Source organism: Pelecanus crispus, chromosome 15, assembly GCF_030463565.1.
Source record: "Pelecanus crispus isolate bPelCri1 chromosome 15, bPelCri1.pri, whole genome shotgun sequence".
Classification (NCBI taxonomy): domain Eukaryota; kingdom Metazoa; phylum Chordata; class Aves; order Pelecaniformes; family Pelecanidae; genus Pelecanus; species Pelecanus crispus.
In genome coordinates this window covers 1812393-1829599 of record NC_134657.1, presented here as the reverse complement: position 1 = coordinate 1829599, position 17207 = coordinate 1812393, and the positions used below count along the sequence as shown (strand labels likewise).

At 53.9% G+C, this 17207-nt stretch overlaps 1 protein-coding gene across 3 annotated transcripts in view; it reads right to left on the bottom strand.

Annotated features, from left to right (window-relative positions):
* Positions 1-13756, bottom strand: part of USP48 (ubiquitin specific peptidase 48) — a 30713-nt gene extending 16957 nt beyond the window's left edge. For all 3 annotated transcript variants that reach the window (XM_075721639.1, XM_075721640.1, XM_075721641.1), the window contains exons 1-11: positions 13623-13756; positions 11916-12036; positions 11529-11685; positions 10531-10658; positions 9236-9360; positions 8512-8620; positions 7102-7235; positions 6794-6876; positions 6312-6491; positions 3816-3941; positions 1589-1738 (exon numbers count right to left, since the gene is read on the bottom strand). In XM_075721639.1, the coding sequence (XP_075577754.1) occupies positions 1589-1738; positions 3816-3941; positions 6312-6491; positions 6794-6876; positions 7102-7235; positions 8512-8620; positions 9236-9360; positions 10531-10658; positions 11529-11685; positions 11916-12036; positions 13623-13756 (1447 nt within the window). The remainder of the gene's footprint in view (positions 1-1588; positions 1739-3815; positions 3942-6311; positions 6492-6793; positions 6877-7101; positions 7236-8511; positions 8621-9235; positions 9361-10530; positions 10659-11528; positions 11686-11915; positions 12037-13622) is intronic.
* Between the last annotated feature and the right edge of the window lie 3451 nt (positions 13757-17207).

The window sequence follows — 17207 nt, the reverse complement described above, 5'->3', positions numbered from 1 at the left end:
TCTTTCAGCTCGCACTGGATCTTTGTGAAACCGGGCTTCAAACCCTCTCTCCTCTGCAGGATAAATCAGCAGTATTTTCATCTTACGCAATGCCATCAGAGATACACAGCCATGACCTCCAGAGAATTTCAACACTGTCACAAATGATTTGCTAGTTTGGGATGAAAGCTGCCTCCCCCGGAAAGTACGTTTTTCTGGGGCAGGCTACACAAAGCTGGCAGAAAACGTGCCTGCACAGCTGCAGAGAGAGTCCCGAGCTCCTGCGGGATCAGACCCAGGCAGCTCCGGGACAACGCTGCCTCCAGCTGCACTAGCAAGCTGCCGTGCCCAGGACGTGCCCAGCAGCAAGTAGTGGGTGCCCTCAGGGCATCCTCAAATTGGGGCGGAGGAGCTTTACCTGCACTTGTAAAGAAAAAAAAAAAAAAAAATTCTTTGAGATTTATTCCTCTGTCACGTTAGAAACACCGAGAACAAACTATGCCGTTTCTGCTAAAGGGGAGAGGAAAACACACCGGAGTTGCGCTTGCTGCTCCTTTTTAATGGTGACTCACGGCAGATTCATACCTCCACCACAACTTTGATTTAACGGTGACATTTTAAGACCGCTCAGGCTTGCGGGGACTCGGCAAGATGAGCTGCAACACCCTCCTGTTCCCGAGTTAAGCACCCGTTGTCTGCAAACCTGCGTTCATAAATTGAAGAGGCAGACATTTATGGGAGCAGAGGAGTCTGCTGTTCGGCTACTCGAGTCTCACTGCTGGGTCTGAGCGTTGAGCAATGAATATTAAAAGCTAAAAATCAAATTGTCTAACAGGCTACACAATTCAATGCATTTTGAAGTCTTTAATTGCAAATGTCCTGGAGTTTTTAGGAGCTGCGCATAGTGGAGAGAAATTCCCCACGCTGGATGGACAGATCAAGCGTCCCTACGCTTGTTTTGAGGGAGACAGGAGAGAAAAACGAGGGGGAGGAATAAAAATCCCGCTGCTCATACACGCTAAGGCGACAAGACACAAGGAGTAGCAGGAAAGGATTAACCCCAGTCACTCATCGGACAGACTACGAAGCTTAGACATGGGGCTGGCAGGGATGAACCAAATCATTTCCTGCTGCAGGCCAGGCATTCTCGTACCCTGTTACCTGCCGATTAATTCAGATCAACAGCTCCCAAACTTGATGTAAGTTGGCAATTTGAGACCGGCCAGTTATTCTGCCTCGATGCTACTAACCACTAACAAGACGAGCTGCTCACCGGGCAGAAGAAAACAGTCACGATGCATGGAAGCACACAGGAGACTGACTGATGGGGAAGGAGCAAGAGGGAATTAGCAACGCCAGAGGCCATTAGAATGAGCAAAAAAAAAAGGAGGAAAATAGGTTAAGGCAGAAAAACAAGAGAGGGAAAGCAAATCCTAAGCATGCACACGGCAACAACAGACAGCGATCGCTCTCCTCTTCTGAGCGGGCTGCAGCTAATGCCTTCCAGCGAAGCATTCAGGCCACAGAAGCGAGTTGTGGGTTAGTTACAAAACATCGCTAATCTTAACAACAAGTCTACTACAAAATACTACCACAATATCTTACAGACCAGCTTCAGCGGGTAACCTTTTGTAGAGCTCCTTCACCTCTTCGTGTTTGATTTTGCCTCTGGCCACGCTCTGTTTGCGCATCTCGGCCATTTCGTTGCACCACTCCTCAAACTTGCAGTTATCGCGCTCTACCAGCTCCTGTAGAAAAGCTGTTGGGAAAGAAGAAAAAGCAGTCATTTCAAGGAAAAATGCCAATTATGTTAATTATCCCTGTAATCGGTTATCTGGGGATAAGAAGCAAGCCTAAAAATTCCCCCCACGCAGCTACCGACATACAGGGTCTTTCCAAAAGCCAAGTGCGTTGATGTTGCTCTCGCCAATATTTATGGTTGTAGATGATTAAATGCAACTATCACGTGCAATACAACAGTGCCCAAGAAAATAATTTACTCGGGGTTGACTGCTGTGTTAAGAGAAACCCTGCGCTTGCTAACAAGCTTACGCCGAGCGCTGGCAGTCGTGCGAAGTGCAACGGGGCTTGGGGAGAGGCCGTGGAGCCGGAGCGCAGCAGGACGCTTCGCTGCCTGCTTCGATCCCTCCCTGCTATTCCTCTCGCTCCAGCCATTTCTCTGCCTCCCACCGAAAGCAGCTCCTCTGTGCTGCCAAGGACCCGTCATTCCCAGGGCAGAAGCAAGAGCTTCTCGCCCCACTGATGTGCCTGAAGCCTGTCCCGACACGCAGCCCCACGCGTACGTGTGATCTCGGCGAGAGGGGTCAAGCACGTTGCAAAACCAAGGGCAAAGAGCCCTCAGGAGATGGGAGATAAGCTGGGGCAGACCCTGGTGTCAGAAAGGTGAGGGAAATGGGAATTTTTGCTGTCGCCGATGGAAAAAAACCCAAACCAAACCTCAGCAGGGAGTAAAAAAAAAAAAAAAAGATAAAACACTTCCCTCGCAGGGCTGGTGTAATGGAAGGGGAAAGCACTGCTTATCTGAAGCCTTTTCCTATTTAGCAGTACTTTGAAGAGATAAAATATTTCCAGAAAGGTTAACGCTTGTGCGGCCAGAGAGCACAATATCCATCTTGGGAGATTACACAGCATTAAAAAACAACCAGCCTGACCCCCTTGAGGTCAGAGCCAAATTATGTCTCTCCACCATCCCGGAAAAGCCACTTTTAACAGCATCAAAGCAAAATGCCTCAAATTTACAGTTGCATGAAACCTCCCCGCAACCGCACAGCTCGACTGCTGCCCTTCGCTCCCTGTTCCCTGGCAGGCTTCCACGTGAAACAAAGGCAACCGCGGGGCCGCGCAGGAATTTGGAGCTGGGTGGAGAGGCTTTTGCCGAGTTATTGTTTTGGGCAGAGGGGTAGGAGGAAAGGGAGCGCAAGAGAGCTCAGGAAACAGACTGAAAACACAGATCTGAGGCAGGAATTAGCACTGATTCCCAAAACTGTGTGGCTTGGTGGGTGGGTTTTCGTGGTGGTGGTGGGGCTGGAAAAGGTTTGGTGCTGTTTTAAGGGGGGGGAAAAGCTGTATGATTTACCCCCTCCGCATCCAGATAGGGGACACGTCACCTCCGCTGTCCTTGCTTCGCAAAAGAGGGAAGAAGGTGGAACAGACCTCCATCCCCATCAGCACCAGGGGCCTAATTAATATTTCTAATTGAGTAGCACGCAATGTGAAGCATCATTAAATCCGCAGGCCAAACCTACAGGGATTTCTGCCACCCCCAGTAATTCTAAAGCAAGACACGAACGCGCTCGTACAAAACTCCTGTTAAGGGCTTGCATCCTCTTATTTTCATGTCATTTATTCTCAATATGGCAAAGATTAAGCACTCGCAGAAGAAACCTGACATCTGTCAGGATTATTCACCTCCAGCACAGCACGTGCACCGCCAAAGACATTTAACCACACTGTTTTCCTTCGCCTTCAGCAACCCGAGCGGTTCCTGTGGGATCCCGGCTGCGAATCCCAAGGCTCCCGCTGCTGCACGCGGCTCCCAGCGGGATGATCTCCTCCTAACCCCTTCCCATCTCGTCTCGCTGGTTAAGACAGCGAGGTCTGAGCGGGCGCAGGGGTGGGATCATCAGGCTAATATTATTTAAGTGCTAGGAAAGCCCAGAGGTTTCACTGGTCATGGCGCTCAGTTGCCGTACGGCACCTTTGGGGGCTCAGGGACAGTGGTCGCAGAAAGGGCTTCGAGCAAAACCCCGACTCCTGGCCCGCATGGAACGTCACAAGACGAGGTGGAGAGGCCAGGAGAGTCAAAGCTCACTCACCTGGTACTTCGACCGTCAGAGATTTCTCCTGGGTTTGCAGCCTGTACACCAGCATGTAAGCGTTGCGCGAGCAGTGAGTCCCCTTCCCACACTTCGGTTTACGAGTCTGGGATTTAGAAGGTTCCGCTGTGGTACAGAAGGCAAAACATAATAAACACACAAGCTCGCTTACTGATTCCCCGTTAACGGGACGAGTTTGCCACCTAGCCGGCTTCCCTCTCCCCACTGCGCTCTGCCAGGCCTCTTTTTGCCAAGCACTGGGCTCGGCGTGAGCCAAAACTGCATCCCAAAGCAAGACCCAAATCCCTCCAGCATTTCTGGAGGCAGGGTAGTTCAAAGGGACTAAAATTAGGAGCCTGCTCTGAACCGCCCTCTACAAGAGCCTTTCTTCTCTCCCCAATTAAACCTCAGCGAGCCAAAAGCAGCTCTTGCAAAAACATCCCTTCTCCCCTCTGCCTCTTGTTCTGGTGTCCCGACACCAAAGAGAGTCAAATCCTCAGGGAAGAAAATCTTATTTACAGGTGACGGCCTAGGTGAGCGACCACGCGCCCTTCTGCTGGGCGACAAAGCTTTCAGGGAGCGAACGGCCACAGAATCGGTCGTTTCAGAGCAGCTGGGGGTGCAACGTAAACTCGTGTTGCAAGAGCTGCTGTTCCCGAACAGACTGCCGGGCAAGAAAAAAACCACTATCTACAGCTGCAGCTTCAAAAATCAACCATTTTTTTTACTGGGGGGAGGGGAAAGGCACAACCCTCCAGTTTGTCCAGGTCAAACTCTAAATGGAACATTGACCTATTAAGAAAAGTGTCTGTCTTTCCCAAATTCTGGAAAAATTCACATGCCTCTCTCACCACACCATCCAGGGGACTTCCTAGACGCTCTTTATTTGCATTTTCTCCAAATATTTTCTAAATTGTTCCCATCTGCGTGGCCAGGCCGCAGGGCTCTTCCCCACAGCAGACCTCTGCTTTACGTTACCGACCTTCTCCTGCTGTCGCATGCGTTTGTAACAAAGAAAAGTCTCAGTTTTGCTTGGAGCAGGCAAGTAACATCAGCACTTCATAAAAATACTAAGGCTCCCAGCCTACAGAGGCTTCTAAAGACACTTACATTCTTCAAGCAGCTTTGTATTCCAGCAAGAACGCTACTTGCCGTTAAGCATAAACCTTGACAAGATCGAGGCCACAGCGGTTTATTTGCATCTTATTTTGCTACGCTGGGTAACTCAGGAGGTTAAAAAGAAAGGCTGACAAGCTCTTATTTCCTTTTGGGGCTTATTTTTCTATCTTACACCACTAGATGTCTAGCCAGCTTCACAGTTTGGTCGCAAGCAAGCAGCAGTCAAACATTAACAGGATGACAAAGCTGCTCCAGTGGCAGCCAGCGTTCATGTACGTCGGGATGAAATGCAAGAGGGTGTTTACTAGCAAGAGAGCTGAAAATGAAGAGGTATCGTGCAGATGCGTGCACAGAAGAAAACGGGAGAGGGAGGCTAATGCCCCACGCCTGCTCGAGGGCGTGCTCAGGTTGACGTGGCTTTACAAGAAACTAAGGGAGCAAATCCGTCTGAGGGTGCCTTTTCATTAAGCTGTTATTTAAGGATGCTTTAAAGCAAGGCACCATTTCATAAAGTCCAATTGCAGCAAAGGACGAGTGTCCTGGTGGGCCAGCGTTTCTGGAAATGGATTGCTTGCACTATAAGTGAAAGTTTCTGGCATTCGCTTCGCCGTTTCCCGATACTGCAAAGCAGCCTGCGCTAAGGAACACTGAGCGACTGCAGATCCGAGCACTCAAAAATGCCGATTTAACGCTGAACCACTCCTATGTATCGACCGCGGAGTGAGAAACCCGCAGGACCAGCCTCAGCCCGAGCTCTCCAAGAAATCAAGACCTCGTCCTGCCCAAGGAACACGGTTATCCGGGGCAGCACCAGGACGCCGGCACAAGATCAGCTGACAATAGTAGAGCACAAAGGAGAAGTAAACACTGCAAAGTAAAAAGGCGGTTTTGGCTTCCAAGCCATTATTTGGATCAATATTTTTTTTTTTTTTTTACGGAGACTCTTTACTGCCTCCAAGTAAAACACCTCAGTGAAAATAAAAACCGTAACGTGTTAAGGAAACCGAAAGTAATCTCGTTATCTGTTCCTAAGCCTCCTTCTGCACACCGGCCAAGGAAGCGGCAACTTGCCTGTTTGATCCCGATAGGCAACTGCTGCCCGAGTTATCAGCGTCTTATCTACCATGTGGCAGGCAAGAGAAATACTGAAGTAGAGGAACTGATCGTGAGGTGTGTGCAAACACTCACACGGGGCTGAAACAAAGAAAATCTGGCTGCAATTAACAGAACTGCCATTTCACACGTTACTCCTAAGACGTGACAGCACGCGCAGGAGCGTTTTTGTTTTAAGAGCATCAGGGCCTCCATGTACTCAGCCTCCGTGTTTTTGGTGAAAAGAGTTATTTTAAAAGGGCACTCACAACTTAAAGGTTTTACCTAGATCTTCCTCAATCCCCAACTGCAGTTTCTTCCCCTCCATCTTTTCTATGTCTTCGTCGTTAAATTTGTACCACTCGCCCGTCTGCGGATCCTTCACGTGGGCGATGTAGTGCCCGGAGTACGCGCTCACGCCGCGGTGTATGAGGACGGCACTAAGTTCATACACGTAGACGCCGTCTGGAAGGAAAGCGGCAGTTACGTAGCGCTCTGGATGAAACAGCACAGACCTTTTCTTTCCTAGCGCTTAATGTTTTTGCAAGGCAGCAGACAAAGACCGCACTTGAACTTGCATCTCTCCAAGACTTCGCTAAGTAGGTTGCGGCTTCCAACAACCCACTTGGCGAGGCAGTTATTTGAAACGCAGGCTTCAAACAACTCTTGACATAATTTTCCATCAAGAAGAGGATTCAGAGGAGATCTCCTCTCGTCTGCTGAGGTGTGGTGGGTAACGTTAACAAAACACAGCGCACAAAACTCACTTTTTTGTTCCATAAAAGGCTCCATGTCAAGCAGCTCAGAGAAGCCGATGTAGGTGTTGAGCTTTTTCTTATGGCCGGTTTGCCTGTGCAGAGGCAAAGCTTCGGTTCAGGGGACGGCAATAACAGTTCACATCAAAATAACTCCCCTTGAAACCCATCGAGCACCCCCAGAGCAGCTCACGCATGCACTCAATCCTCAATCTCTCAGATCGACGCAGAAAAAGCAGAGCAGATGATTTTCCAAAGAGCTTCCACGCAACCCAGGGCGCTCCCACTTTTAGAGCGCGCGCTTCCAGCGAGAGGCTTACCTGTCAAACACGAAACGCATCAGCTGCAGGTTGAGCGTGCAGGGAAGACTTAGCAGCCTGATCTTCCTGGTGGCGTTCTGCTTGCTCTGACAAGTTTCGCAAAAATAACGATTGTCCCCTTCTAATTTTTCTTCCTGAGCAGGGAGGGGAGGCAGAAAGAAAGGTCTTGAGAGGAGGTTACCACTGAGAAGTCAACCAGCCCAAGCCACTCAACAGCTGGCGACTGAAAAGCACAGAAGTTATTTTAACCTTTTAAGTCTCTACCCAGCTGCTTTCCAAAATAATCTCTTTGTTAAAAATGCATGCTAATAAATGCGCTTTACAGCATGGCCATAGTAGGCTGCTCTCACTTTCAGGAAAATTTTAGACCGAATCAAGCCCTGTTTCTCAGGTCGTTCACAAGACTGTCAGGTTTGCTCTCCACTTGACTGACTTGGTTTATACTGAGGGCTGCGGAGAAAGAAAATAATTAAATCACCCTTTTACGAGCTCACATGGACCAAGTTAATGTACAGCCACATTTTAGCCTGGAAACTACATTCCTCTCGTGCTCAGCCACACAAACATCACCGTGTAAGAGTCATTGTCTACACCTAAGTAGATCCAACGGCAGGATAAGGCCAGAGGAGAACTTCAACCGCGCCAAACAAGGTCACCGGGTTGTTTCATTCGAAGGAGGAGCAGACAAACTTGAAGTTCACCGTTTCAGGATTTTAATGTGTGTACACAAACCAGTCGTTTTTCATAGCAGACGTTCCGCAAGCCGAGCAACCGGTTTGCTGAGCACATCAGCGAAGCCGCTGCCCAGCGGCCAGACAGGTCAGGTACAGAGTCACGTTTCAGGTTAGTTCTGTCCTAAATATTTTTAGTTGAATCCACACCTCAAACCTTTAACACGCCGGATCTTAACTTAAGATCTAGGCAAATTTTCAAGTCAAATTAAGAGCACTTGCAGCTGTTCCCACAGCTATTCCCAGCCCTCCCTAGTATTTTTGAGAGCACATTTTAGAGCAGGGAATGTCTCCTGTTGCTATGCAGATAAGCACCAATATAGAAAACACAAAAAGCAGCCATTCTCCCGGTGCTATCCAGGACAAAGCACACAGGGACTTTTTCCCAACTTTGCTGGGAAAGCATTTTAACTAAAAACGTAACTTTCAAGGACTTTTTAAAGCCATAACATGCGCATGTGCTATGCTCTGGTCCAGAGCCACTCCTTGCTCGCATGACTCAATCCTCATTTTCTGGGTCCACAGAAAAAAAAAACCCAAAACATTTCCTTTTGGATGCATCTCATTGAGACAACTCGGTCACTTTGCTCCAATATCAACCTCAAAGGCTGTTAATTGAAGGAAGGAATTAAAACACCTTGCTAAGAATAGCAGGACTCAAAAACCAATGAGCTCGTACCTTAAGAAATTCTGTTATACAGTCTGTCAGCTGCTTGTGCCCTTGGATGTTTAACTCCAGCTCATAAAATTTAGACACGAGTTTGGACTCCCTGCCACACTGGTTGCAGCTAGAATTAAAAAAAAAAAAAAAAAAAAAAAAAAAAAAAAAAAAAAGAAAAGACAAAACACACATGAGGACAGTTCAATGGTTCATGTGTCTGAACTCCCCAGCCACTAGTAAACTACTCCTTGAGCTATAAACAACTTTTTCTCCTGGTTTTAAGTCAGAATTAATGTGGTTCACACCTCTGCAATGCAAACACTCTGCAAAAAGGTGGTAACGGGATAACACTATCTACCAGGAAAGCCAGGAGCACCTGCTTACAACTCACATACACCATTTCATATAATTTTTGAGGTGAAATCCACAGCTTGGAGAACACAGGAATGAAAATACGACACCCAAGTACTCTATTTTCTGGCTGCAGGACTTTACGTTCCATTAACTCACTTGCAGGCTTAATTGGCAAATATACATTAAGGGATTAAAAGCAGCCGGAGAACTGCAACACCACCACGCACACAGAATCAGGAAACCTAAAAGCTAAAAACCTCTTACAAAATGTTTCGGCAGAAGCTTACCTGCCTGCTCCGGCTGTTAGGAGGGATCTTTCCCCGCCTCAACAACTTCTAAAAAGTTTAAACATTTACAGAAAGTTTCTTCCCAAAGACCAAATACTTACACTGTGACATAGGCGTACTCTCCACAGAACTGCTTTTGCACTATGTTTCGAACATCTGGGTTTTTTTGTTTGGATAAAGTATCTTCCAGCAGTGACATGAACAGCTTTGAAAACTCCTGGGCATCCTAGAAGAGAAAGCCAAGTCCATTAACAATACGCCACAGCACAAAGCCCAATCACAACCCTGTCGCTAATTTACTGCAAATTACCCGGAGCCCTACACACAGGCTGCACGGAGGCTCTGGCGTGCACTGAATAGAAAAAAAGACCAGTCGGGAGAACTAAAGAAAAAGAGGATTTTGCCTCAAAAGGAGCGCGAGGCCCCCAGCGTGAGACCACGGCATGAGTTAACCTGGCTCCCGGCCAGCCGCGCCGGGTGGTTTGACTTCTGCCCCGCTCCTCCCAAGGCTCTGGAAGAAAAAAAAAAACAAACCAAAAAACCCCACTCCTGCAGAGCTTTCTATCCCGTTAACGCTCGTTTTTCAAAGCTCAGCACGCAATGCAAGCTGTCCCTGCTTGCATTCTAGGTGAGAAGAAAAATAAAAACACCCCAAAAAATGAGAAGCTGCCCTGCGGATTCGTCCCCTCCTGCAAGGCTTGCAAGCTTCCCCGCACTCATCTCAGGGCCTTCCTCTCCCACCCTCGCTCTTCTTTGCTCTCCTCTTCCGAAAACAAACGGGCTTTGGCCTCTCCCAGCTGTCCTTTACTCCGGTCGGTAGTGACCGCTTCCTTCCCCTCCTGCATCCTCCCGAGGAAACGCACGCCAGCGCTCGGGCTCTTTCTCCACCAACCTCCCTTTTATTTCCTAACGTGTATTTTCAAGCCGTGCCCTTCTCCTGAGCCCTCTTCGGTGACAGCCCCGCAGGACTCGGCCGCAGCGCTCACCCCTCTCTGACCGTGCTTTCTCTGCCCCACACGCTCGCATTGGACATCGGCTGCCTCTCCGCAACCCAACCAAACGTCTTCTCGCCCTGCGAGGGCCCTTCAAGCCCCACTGAACTACCCACCGCCAAGTATTTCCCTGCCCTGGGAGAAGCAGACCGTAAAGCACCTGCGAAAGGACCCTCAAGGCAGCTTTGGCTCCCGCCCCGCACGGTGCCGGGGTCAATCAGGCGCTAACAACGCTCCCAGGGCTCCTCCTGATCTCCCAACGGGAAGGGCCCTGAGCACCACTTCTCCCTTTGTGTTCATACCCAGCAGCAGATCACGGCTCAGAGATGCTAAAATAACATAAAAGGGCGTTTTCACGCTGCTTTAGAGAAGGTAACGACTCGAGGGGCCCGCCTCAAACCTACCTGCTGCTGTCCCGTGTCCAAGCCCAGCGCTTTGACGAACCCAGAGGGATCGATGTATCGCCTTTTGCTGTTCTGCAGCAAGGCGAACAAGTACTGGAGGTGTTCACAAATGGTCTGAGGCTCATAGTCTATTAAAAACAACAGGTTGCACAAGTTACAGCAAGTAATTCAAGGCAAGAGAGGATTGTTCCAAGTAATCCGCCTGTTCTTTGTACGGGTAAATGTAATGATTAGAAATGATACTTTTTTTTAAAAGCTGGTTTAAATTACCACGAGAACCAAAGTGGCTCGTGTCAGTGATGACAGCAACGTCCCAGCACCGGCCAAACATCATAGAAACATTTTGGCTGGAAAAGACCCTTAAGACCATCGAGTCCAACTGTAAATATCCCGGGGTGCCTAACACGAGCTGTGAGCGAACAGTTTAAGCAGCGTGCGCCGATTACCCCGTAGCAACAGCTTCTTTTTTACCCTAAACGGTGAGACATTGTGTAAAAAAAACCCCAAAAAACAGGAACAGAAGAAATCAGGCAGCTGCCCTGAGCCAGCGAGCACCTATAGCACCATACCATACCTAAAGGTACGTCACCCGAGCCCGCTGCATCCGCTGTGCAGGCAATTGGAAGCCTCATTCGTAGCGGGAACCTAAATTTTTGCGCTCCCATGGGACGAGTGCGGCTTCACGGTAGCGCAGATCAGCCCCAACCCGTGTGCTTCCACCCCCAGCACCATCGTTAAGCTGGGGACCAGTTTGGGAAGCAGCCCGGCAAGAAACAAACCCAAATCAGATTTTTCAACCAGACCAGATCACTCTGATTTAAGAAATAACTCGGGTAAAGGACAGTTTGTTCCTAAAAGCCGGGTGATGGACTCAAAAAGAGCTGAGTGGAGATCGGACAAGCAGTCGTAGCTTCACCCATCAATTCTCCCGATAAACATTATCCCAAAGCTGACGCCAGCATGTGAAACTTTAGGAGAAAATGAGCAAAACCACCCACCTTTGTCTTTCGGGATGCCCTCTCCGGCCGCATACTCGCCGCAGGTGCTGGGACACAAGTAGAGGGCTTGTCGGAGCTCCAAGTTAAGAAACCACATCTGCAAGAAAGTGTTCACGTAGCACGTGGCGCCGAGGTTCGTTAAGCCCACGAACGCGTTCTGGCGTAAGAGAGAAAGCAACAGTCGTCACTCGCCGCTGCGGAGGAGCAAGCAGAAATCCAGCAGTTGGGGCGGCCGCTTGACAGCTGTTTGTCGGGAAAACGCCGCTCCGGCATCGTACAAACAGCTGCATCCCAAACTCCCCGGCTACGAGGTGTCACCTCCCCTCGTCCCCATCTTCCCCCAGGGACAGGGAAGGGCAGGGGATGCTTTTTTTGGGGGGGAGGTACCTTCTTGCGGCGCTCGCAGTTGGGGTCGTCGATGTTGTGGAAGCTGTTCTCGTCTATCTCGCCCAGCCAGACGTGCTCCCCGATGCCCACCAGGCAGTTGGGGTTCCCCCGGCAGTTCCTCCTGTAGGACCAGCGCCCACCCCAACTGTCACCCCCGCGGAAGGGACGCCGCCATCCCTTGGGGGACCGTGGGGCATGAGGACAACAAGGGGGACCCCCGTGATGCTAAACGGAGTGAACGGGGTGGAACCGGGGTCCCCCGCACCCCCCAAAAATGGTGGTTAGAGAAGAACCAGGAGATCGCAAGGGATGGAGAACAAGGTGGGGGGGGGGTAAAGGGGGAACCCCAGGGAGCAGTACCGGACCTGGGGAGGTCACCTACGTCTGGGGAGCCAGGCAGGGAGAGGGGCCCCCCACAACCCTGAGGTCTCTTAAATCTGGGGAGCCAGGTAGGGAGATGGTCTCCCACAACCTGGGGGGAGTCCCCTAAATCTGGGGAGCCAGGCAGGGAGAGAGGTCCCCTAAATCTGGGGAGCCAGGTAGGGAGAGGGGCCCCCCACAACCCTGGAGGGGTCCCTTAAATCTGGGGAGCCAGGCAGGGAGATGGTCTCCCACAACTCGGGGGGAGTCCCCTAAATCTGGGGAGCCAGGCAGGGAGAGGGGCCCCCCAAGACCCTGGAGGGGTCCCTTAAATCTGGGGAGCCAAGCAGGGAGAGGGGTCCCCCACAACCCTGAGGAGGTCCTCTAAATCTGGGGAGCCAGGCAGGGAGAGGGGCACCCACGACCCGGGGGGGGGGTGTCCCCTAAATCTGGGGAGCCAGGCAGGGAGAGGGGCCCCCCACAACCCTGAGGTCTCTTAAATCTGGGGAGCCAGGCAGGGAGAGGGATCCCCCACAACTTGGGGGGAGTCCCCTAAATCTGGGGAGCCAGGCAGGGAGAGGGGCCCCCCACGACCCTGGAGGGGTCCCTTAAATCTGGGGAGCCAGGCAGGGAGAGGGGCCCCCCACGACCCTGGAGGGGTCCCTTAAATCTGGGGAGCCAGGCAGGGAGAGGGATCCCCCACAACCTGGGGGGAGTCCCCTAAATCTGGGGAGCCAGGCAGGGAGAGGGGCCCCCCACGACCCTGGAGGGGTCCCTTAAATCTGGGGAGCCAAGCAGGGAGAAGGGTCCCCCACAACCTGGGGGGAGTCCCCTAAATCTGGGGAGCCAGGCAGGGAGAGGGGCCCCCCACGACCCTGGAGGGGTCCCTTAAATCTGGGGAGCCAAGCAGGGAGAAGGGTCCCCCACAACCCTGAGGAGGTCCTCTAAATCTGGGGAGCCAGGCAGGGAGACGGGCCCCCCACGGCCCGGGGGAATGTGGGTGCCAAAGAAGGGAATACGTGGTGGTGGGGGTGTCCCACAGAAGGGAATACGGGGGGGTCCCCATGCACCCTGAGGGACTCGGAAAGGGCGAGGTGCTTCCCCGAACTCAGGGGAGGAGGAACGCGGGGTCCCCCGCAGCGCTGGGCGGGGGGGGGGGGGGTGAGGACCCCAGAGAAGGAAACGGGGGAGCCCCCAGGGCCCAAATAGCGGGGGAGGGGGGGTGTGGGGTCCCCCGCAGCCCTGCGGGCCCAGCCGTGGGGCGGGGAGGGGGCAGAGGGCCGCCCCGGGAGGGGAGCGGGCGCGGCGGGCGGGAGGGGGGGGTGGCGGGGGGGTGCCCGGCGGTACCGGCAGGCTCCGCGCTGGCAGGGCTCCAGCCCGACGCGGTAGGCCGCTTCGATGTGCTCCTGCGCCACCGCCTCGGGCGGCACCGTCTCGGTCCAGCGCCACGCCGCCTTCTCCAGCTGCAACCGCGGCGCCATGGCCGCCACCGCCGCCGGCCCCCCCCCGCTCCGGCCCGGGCCTGCCCCGGCCCCGGCCCGGTCCCGCCCGACCCCTCCCGCCGCCGCCGCCGCCGCCGTCAGGGCCGGTGACGCCACGAGCGCGACGCGGTGACGGGCGCGAGGCGCTGACGGTTACGGGCTGCGACGCGCGACGCGCCTGGGGGCGGGGCCTGCGCGCGCCGCGGGGGGGAGCGGGGCGGAGCCTGACGGGGCGCGCGGCCCCGCGCCCCCGTATCACAGCCTCGTGGCAGGCCCCTATAGCGTACCCCTGTGCCATACCCCTATAGCGTACCCCTATACCGTACCCCTATAGCGTCCCCCTGTACCGTACCCCTATAGCGTACCCCTATACCGTACCCCCTGTGCCATACCCCTATACCGTACCCCTATAGCGTCCCCCTGTACCGTACCCCTATAGCGTACCCCTGTACCGTACCCCCTGTGCCATACCCCTATACCGTACCCCTATAGCGTCCCCCTGTACCGTACCCCTATAGCGTACCCCTGTACCGTACCCCCTGTGCCATACCCCTATACCGTACCCCTATACCGTCCCCCCCATAGCGTACCCCTATAGCATACCCCTATACCGTACCCCCTGTGCCATACCCCTATACCGTACCCCTATAGCGTACCCCTATACCGTCCCCCCCATAGCGTACCCCTATAGCATACCCCTATACCATACCCCCTGTGCCATACCCCTATACCGTACCCCTATAGCGTACCCCTATACCGTACCCCTGTGCTATACCCCCCTATACTGTACCCCCTATACCATACCCCTGTGCCATACCCCTGTACCGTACCCCTGTGCCATACCCCCTGTGCCATACCCCTATACCATCCGCCTATACTGTCCCCCTATACTGTACCCCCTGTGCCATACTCCCTATACCGTCCCCCTATGCCGTACCCCTGTGCCATACCCCCTATGCTATACCCCTATAGCGTCCCCCTATACCGTCCCCCTATACTGTACCCCTATAGCATCCCCCTATACCGTACCCCTGTGCCATACCCCCTATACCGTCCCCCTATACCGTACCCCCTGTGCCATACCCCCCTATACCGTACCCCCATACCATACCCCCTGTGCCATACCCCCCTATACCATACCCCCTGTGCCATACCTCTATACCATACCTCTATACCATACTTCTATACCATACCCCTATACCATACCCCTCTATACCACACCCCCGTACCATATCCCCTCTATACCATACCCCCCCATACCATAACCCTCCCCACCCCCCTATACCATACCCCCTCTATACCATACCCCCGTACCAGACCCCTTAAACCATACCCCTATACCATACCCCCTATACCATACCCCCTCTATACCATACCCCCTCTATACCATACCCCCTCTGCCATACCCCCTATACCACACCCCCTATACCATACCCCATACCATACCCCTATACCATACCCCCATACCACACCCCTGTACCCCCATACCATACCCCCCCAGACCCTCATACCCCCCCGTACCCCCATACCATACCCCCCATACCATGCCCCCTCTATACCATACCCCCTGCACCCATACCGTGCCCCCCATACCATACCCTTCTGTACCATCCCGCTGTACCCCCACACCATACCCCCATACTACACCCCCCTGCACCCCCATACCATACTCCCCCCCACCACACCCTTCTATACCATACCCCCCTGCATCCCAATACCATCCTCCCCCATACCATACCCCCCCTCCATACCATGCCCCCCATACCATACACCCCCTGCACTCCCCCCATACCATACCCCCATACCATACTGTACCCCCATACCGCACCCCCATACCATACCCCCCATACCGTACCCCCCTGCACCCCCCCATACCGTCCCCCCCATACCATACTTCCCCACCGTACCGCCATACCATACCCCCCATACCCCCCCATACAATACCACCCACACTGTACCCCCCTAGGGTACCCCCATACCATGCCCCCCCCACCATAGGGTACCCCCAGGGTGCCCCCATAGGGTACCCCAGACCCCCCCGTGCCCCCCGTACGCCGGCGCCCCGCACACTGCACACGCTGGTTCTCTCTCCGACCACCATAGGGTACCCCCATACCCCTATACCGTACCCCAATTAGGGTACACCCCCATACCCCCCATGGGGTACCCCCACACCATACCCCCCACACCATATGGTGCCCCCACAGGATACCCCCATAGGGTACCCCCATACCGTACCCCCATACCCCCCCATACCCCCATAGGGTACCCCCACACCATACCCCCATAGGGTACCCCCATACTGTACCCCCATAGAGTACCCCCATACCTCCCCATACCCCCCCATATGGTACCCCCATAAGGTACCCCAACACCATACCCCACATACCATACCCCCACAGGGTACCCCCACACCATACCCCCATAGGGTACCCCCATACAGTACCCCCATACCCCCCCCATACCCCCATAGGGTACCCGCACACCATACGCCCCAGGGTGCCCCCATAGGGTACCCCCATACCCCCCTATACCTCCATAGGGTACCGCCATACCCCCATAGGGTACCCCCATACCATACCCCCCACACCATAGGGTACCCCCATAGGGTAGCCCCACACCATACCCCCAGGGTGCCCCCATAGAGTACCCCCATACCCCTATACTGTACCCCCATCTGGTGCCCCAATAGGGTACCCCCCATACCCCCACAGGGTACCCCCACACCATACCCCCCACACCATACAGTACCCCCCCAGGGTACCCCATAGGGTACCCCATACCCCCATATGGTACTCCATACCCCCCATGGGGTACCCCATACCCCCATAGGGTACCCTACACCCCCACAGGGTACCCTATACCCCCCATAGGGTACCCCACGCCCCCACAGGGTACCCCCATACCCCCCCCCATAGGGTAGCCCCATACCCCCCCCCATAGGGTAGCCCCATACTGCCACTAGGTACCCCATAGGGTACCCCATACCCACCATGGGGTACCCCATACCCCCATAGAGTACCCTACACCCCCCACAGGGTACCCCATACGTTACCCCATACCCCCCATGGGGTACCCCATACCCCCATAGGGTACCCTACACCCCCCACAGGGTACCCCATACGTTACCCCATACCCTCCCAGGGTACCCTATACCCCCCATGGGGCATCCCATACCCCCACAGGGTACCCTATACCCCCCATGGGGTACCCCACACCCCCATAGGGTACCCCACACCCCCCCAGGGTACCCCATAGGGTACCCCATACCCCATAGGGTACCCCACACCGCCCAGGGTACCCCCTAGGGTACCCCGTACCCCCCCAGGGTACCCCACACCCCCCAGGGTACCCCCTAGGGTACCCCCGTACCCCATAGGGTACCCCACACCCCCCAGGGTACCCCATAGGTACCCCCCATAGGGTACCCCATACCCCCCCAGAGTACCCC